The sequence below is a fragment of the Ciona intestinalis genome, unplaced genomic scaffold (assembly GCF_000224145.3).
Source record: "Ciona intestinalis unplaced genomic scaffold, KH HT000117.2, whole genome shotgun sequence".
In the NCBI taxonomy this organism is placed as follows: domain Eukaryota; kingdom Metazoa; phylum Chordata; class Ascidiacea; order Phlebobranchia; family Cionidae; genus Ciona; species Ciona intestinalis.
In genome coordinates this window covers 72,113-78,311 of record NW_004190439.2, presented here as the reverse complement: position 1 = coordinate 78,311, position 6,199 = coordinate 72,113, and the positions used below count along the sequence as shown (strand labels likewise).

The window sequence follows — 6,199 nt, the reverse complement described above, 5'->3', positions numbered from 1 at the left end:
ACATGCTAGTGACCTACATAGATGTATGCGTGAGTTATATTTTCTGCAAAAAAAAATTGAAAATATAATATTTATATGATTCGAGTTATGATCATACTTTTTAATAATTAACATCTATCCCCGCACTTTTTTAAAGAAAATAATGTTTCATTTTGTAGCTATTACGTAGCGCTATAACATATTCGAAGCTGGAACGGGAGAAAATTCTATAAATATGTTTTTATGACGAATATTAATATTCATAATTAATATTTTTTCGAAATTTTTATTTTTTATTTTAGAATCGGTACCGCTGGGGTCTAGTTAGTACAGTGTCCAAATTTTAGGTTGGTGGCACCAGTAGAAGGTATCGAAAATGGCCGCTAAAATATCTGTATTCTAGGATCACCTTGGTGTTTGTTACGCCTTAAACTGTTTTGATTAGACTGTAAAACTTATAATAGTCGGTCTCTGCAGTCGTTGTACCATTTTTCACCATGTATGAAGGTGTTCAGGAAGCTATAGAAACTGTTGACAGTGCTCGTCAACATAAATGCGAACTTGAGAGCCGTGAAAAACATTTAAAAACCGCCGTTTGCCAAGTAAGTGCTACTGCAGAACATGCAAGGAAAGAAATTAAACATCATTTCGAAAGTATGAACAAGGAAATAGCTTGTAAAATTGATTTGAGAAAGAAATCATTGTTGCATGAGATCACACTTATTGAAAAAACTGCATTAATACCATTAAATGAATGTCAACATTTCTTACAAGAAAGAATAAGCGAAGCTGGCACTCTAGTTTCCACGGGAGAGAATATTTTGCAGTGTGATTATGATAATACTTCTGGTAAAATAAATTTTGATTCCTTTATCAGCATGGCGGAAAATCTTTCTCTGGACAGTGTCCCTGAAGTCCCATTACTCAGCGATGTTCCAAGCATATCATTTGTTTTTAATGAAGACTTTTCATCTGAAATTTGTCAAGCTCTTGAGCACTATGGGACTGTGAGTAAACGTTCCCCTGTACAAATATCTGATCTTAAGCCAATTCCTGGCGGTGTAGTGGTGACATGGTCTGATAATAATCTTGGTGGTAATGAAAAATCTCACCGGATATACAAGCTTCAACTTTGCCATGGTAGGGTAAACTTACCTTTGCAACTGAAAAACACAAATGAAACAATTTTTAAAGATTCTTATGTTGGCCCCAATCTTACATATTCCGTTAAAAATTTATCTTCAAACAGTATTTATACCTTCAGGGTATGTCAGTGCTCGCTCATGGTAAATGGTGATACAATAAAGCAATGCAGTCCATGGAGTGTGTATCAGGAGAAAATGACAACAATGGATCCGTTTTTGTGGTCAAATTCTTCAGACAGTGTCTCCTATACATTAAGTGATAAAGGGAGATCTGCTATTAAGAAAAATTCTCTTGACACGGTTCTGTATTCTGCAAGATCATCTCATATCATTGGTTATTCAATTAATTTTAAAATTGATGTTGAAGGCAAGTCTTACCATACTAATGATTGCCTAGCACTTACTGTTAGACGAGATGCCGATGCTTGTAGTTTGCATATGAAAAGTGGAACTTTGTGTTTAATGGCTGATGGGCATGTTTGGGTTAATGGAACAAAAAGTACGACACGATTTTCACACTTTTGTCGTGGTTCAGTAGTTGCCTTTGATGTTAGTCATATACCTTCAACAGAGTTTGGTTATATTGGTAAAGAGATAAAGCAATTAAGAGTCTCAATCACTGTTGGTGAACATTGTGCTGTTTTTAATTGGCATCCATTGAAAGCAGCAGCACAACTTCATTCTCAGGACTTTGCTTTTGCCATGTTGTTCCGTACTCCAGGATGGAAAGTCTCTATAACTTAGGTTACTTAAGTTATTTTGTAACTTATGTAGTCATTTGTTTCTGGGAAGTGTAAAGTAAAGCCAAGATCTTTTTAAGCTGCATTATTTTATTTGTAATCAATACGTAACCCTGTCTCTTCAGAAATGTATTTAAGTTTTTGCAATTTCTTTTAATTTGACAGTTTGTTATGTACTGCTCTCTAGTAATACAGGTGTTCAATAGAGTCAGAAATATTGCATACATACAGTCAAGTGTGGTAATAAAAAATAATACAGTACTCCGGGTAAGAAAGGAGGACCCCCAGCTGGCTAAAAAAAATTATCGCAAACAGCTTTTGTGGGTAAAAACTATATTTATTTGTCTTTTTTTTGTATAACTTTCATTTTAAGCGGTAATTACTTTTTTAGTTAAACACTATTAAACTGCCTTGCTGCTGATATAATATAGCCTATATAATATATATTTCAGTTTCAATTTTTACAAACATTTTACTTTTTTTTTTTTTTTTTTTTTTAGCCTAACCAAGATTAATTTTGTGATAAAACTGATTTTAAAGGTATATTATACATGTTACTAATACCATAATATTATTTTAATTTGGTACAAGTCATTTTATGCTGTTTAGGTATTTTTCAAAGACATTTATCTCTTAGTTAAATAAGTTGTAATACCCGGGTACTTCTGGTCATATTCTGACGGGGGTGTTCTCACGAAAGTGTTTAAATAATAGTTGCAAAGCGCCAAATTTTGCATTCAATTTTTACAGTACAAGAGCTTATTAACTAACTAACCAAACGTTCATTGTATAATGTTTTTCATGTTGCTACAATATTTTGTTACACACTTATAGTTAACAACACCGGTTGTAGAACATAATAGGATACGCATATTTCTGGAAAGCCTGTTCCTATTTTTTGCTAATCCGGGTTTGGTTTACCATCTCTATTACTGCATAGGAATTAAGTTAAACAAACAACAACATTACTGCTAAACAGACAATTGTCGCTGCATTGCATTCCAAACGATTTGGGCAGTAATAATTAACCTTAATTTGTTCCAGAAGCAATGCTACTGTATAGGGAGGTGCCAATTTGCAAAAGATTCAAAAAACAAAACAAAAAACCCTATATCCACGAAACCGAATAGTTTCGGGTGTGAAATCAGCAATAAAGTGTGACGTCAGCAAATTTACGGTCTTTTGCCTTATTCACTCACGTATATAGTTGCGCTACAGCGAGCGACGTGAGTTTGTAAGAATTAAAACTGAGCGCTAACTTCTTCATAAATGTAAACTCATTTGTAACAATCCCAAAAGTATTAAATTAAACTCAAGTGTCTGATCACTGGTACACCGCATGTCATGTTTATTAGGCGAGTGTAACGATGAGGCTACTTTAGGTCACTTACGCGTCTCTTTTTTTGGGCGTCAACGTGATACACAAACAAACTGCATTAGCTAATAAATATATAAATTTAATGTTTGTTTAACGGAGGCGAGGTAAATTTATTTGAAAACATTTACAAATTAGCCAATTAATTAATTCCAAGTTTATTAATAACTAATAAATAATAAATATGCCTGTAGTTTTATTTTTATATTAACGACCATTTGTTAAAAAAAATTATATATAGTCTAGTGGGGTAACAAAAAACAGAAAACATTACCTTTCGATTTTCCCCCCAAGTAATAAACTAAAAAAGCAATTTTAATCTGGAGGAACGTACCTTTATGTCCAAAAAAGATTGTAGGAGTTCTATGAATACTTAAAATTTTATTCGAAATTTTATGCTGTTTTTTATTCCCCAGGATTTGGGGTAAAAAAACATAAGCGGGGCAATAAAAAACAATGTTTTCAAAAGCAACTTAACCTAATCTAAAAAATTAATATTGGAAGTACAAGGTAATAATACAAATATTAGCCATACAACTTAGGTATTATGCAGTCTATATTTTTTCAGAAACTTTATCATTATTACAGTATCACAGTATCACTTCAGTACTTCCTTTTAAACATAAGCTTACCCACGAATAACATTTATTAGACTAAAAACAAAGCCCATAAGCTTAATAACTTATATAAAGCACAAAAAGGAACTAGAGCATTATACTTGATATACCTAAGTTATAAGAGCCTTTAAAAAACTTAAATGAAATCTTGGCTTTATCTAAACTAAATTCAGCAACATAACCATAAAAATGACCTGTAAGCTGTAACTAAACAGTCTTAACCTAAAATATAGGTTACATTATCAGAAAAAGTAGGCAAAGCTGTAAAATATCTATTTTTGATACTTGGTTACCTTTAAAATTAATTAAATTAAAATAATTTACATACATAACTTTAAAATTAATTTTATCAATAAGGTAATATTGGTTGGGAAAGAAAAAATAAAAACAGAAAAAAAAACAGTTGTTTTTTTACCCTTTTCCATAAGGTGATTTTGGGGTAAAAAAACTAAAAAAAAGTATGAATTGTTCGTAAAATTTAGAATTAAAATATACCAACAGCAAGGTACTTAAATATGTAGCAAAAACCTGCATTCATAATAAATTTATCATGAAGGCTTTCTCACACAAAAAGTTTACCAAACCCTCTAAAAATTTTTTTTTTGTAAGTTTTTTGTTTAATTTAGTAATTTGTGTTTTACCAAAAAAATAATTACCACCTAGAACAGGGGTTCCCAAACTTATTTTATCGCGGGCCAATATGTGAAATCGTAATTATGCGTCAGGCAAGGTTTTCCCTGCTATATTGGCGACGCGACTTGGGTAATCCTTTAGCTGGTGGCCACCTGAAATTTTGGTTTCAAAATGTTCTATAGCCCCCACTAAAACCTGCTGTCTAAATTTTTTTTAAAAGAGGGGCGTTCATGTCGAAAAATTAGCCTGGTCACCGTAATTCGTCTGATTTGCGTAGGGTCAATGGTTTATTACATCACAATTGCGGTCTGTTACGTCACAATAGTGGTATATTACATAAGTTACAAGACGGTATAGCTTTGTTTTTTTCCCCATTGTTTTAACGTACAAATCAAATGTAACAATATGCATTCTATGACTTAATAATCCAATCTTGGTTTAATTCATAACGGCTGGTGTAGAAAATACGGTGACGCAGCACGATTTCGCACACATTTTTAAGTTAATTTTCGACACGAATGCCTGAGTTTTTTCAAAAAAAAATAATACAGTGGGTATCAGTGAGACCTAAGGAACATTTTGAAACCAAAATTTCAGGTGGCCACCAGCTAAATGATTACCCGCGACCTGTATTGGCCAAAATTTGGTTATAACGAATACTGTTAGTTAGGTCAGGAAATTCGACACATATGCTTGTAATAAACATGGCTTCTAGAACAGATTAAACTACGTACTTGCGGAGTAAAAGATAAAGTTTCACAGTTTTTTGTTGAATCATGCCGCGGTATAACCACTATACCAGAGTAACAAGCGTGGCAGGTTGGCTGATGTTGTGACAGTCATAACTATATTTGTGACGTAACAAAGACAATGTAAATTATTACAGAAATCAATAAAACATTTTTAGACGATTTTTTAAAGTAATATGTTCATTTGTGAACGTATGAAATCGGTAATTTTGAAGTCCTCTTGAGGGCCAATTATTTTGCTTCTGCGGGCTGCAGATGGCTGCGGTTTGGGGACCCCTGACCTAGAAGGACAGTTAGGATAAAAAATGGGCCAAATAAATGTCCTTTCCACCCACAAAAGCTGTTTGCATTAAAAATGAATTTTTAGCGGGCTAGGGGGGTTGTCCTTTCTTACCCCAAGTACCCCATTGTTTCTTATCACCCCACTTTACTATATATAATATATATATATATGTATATATAATCTTTATTTACGGCAGGTTCAGTAAAAATATGCAATAGGCCTTCTATAATGTATTTTCCCTTTAAAAATAAACCCAACTTTACAAGTTTATACTATAGTAAAACTTTGCACTCCTTATTTCCAATGGGGTTTAGTAATACAATTTTTTGTTAAAAGGTTTTTACTAGTTTGTTAAAAGTCTTTCATCTTAAGTTCTTTGAATATGCATTTAGTGCACAATTGCTTCCACTATAGCCTATACAACACCTGGCTGTTAGATTTTTACAGCATTGTCTTTTTACTTTTATTTCTTCAGTATAATTAAAATGTTTTATTAGTTGTGATGGAGTTTATTGTTGTATTTAAGTATATATACATAATATATAGTCTATTTAAACCTTTATAGGATATAGAATAGGGTATACATATGTCTTAAATTGCATTCTTATTTTTTTATTTTAAAACAATATTTGTTGTACATATCATACAGTTTTGTTTTTCGTTCATAGTCTTTTGGAA

At 32.3% G+C, this 6,199-nt stretch overlaps 1 protein-coding gene across 1 annotated transcript; it reads left to right on the top strand.

Moving 5' to 3' along the window:
• The first annotated feature begins 403 nt into the window (after positions 1 to 403).
• Positions 404 to 2,958, top strand: clf-3 (class I cytokine receptor like factor 3). Its single transcript, NM_001114128.1, has one exon. It carries the CDS (start codon positions 477 to 479, stop codon positions 1,866 to 1,868), a length of 1,392 nt encoding a protein of 463 aa, NP_001107600.1. The 5' UTR covers positions 404 to 476; the 3' UTR covers positions 1,869 to 2,958.
• The last annotated feature ends 3,241 nt before the right edge of the window (positions 2,959 to 6,199 follow it).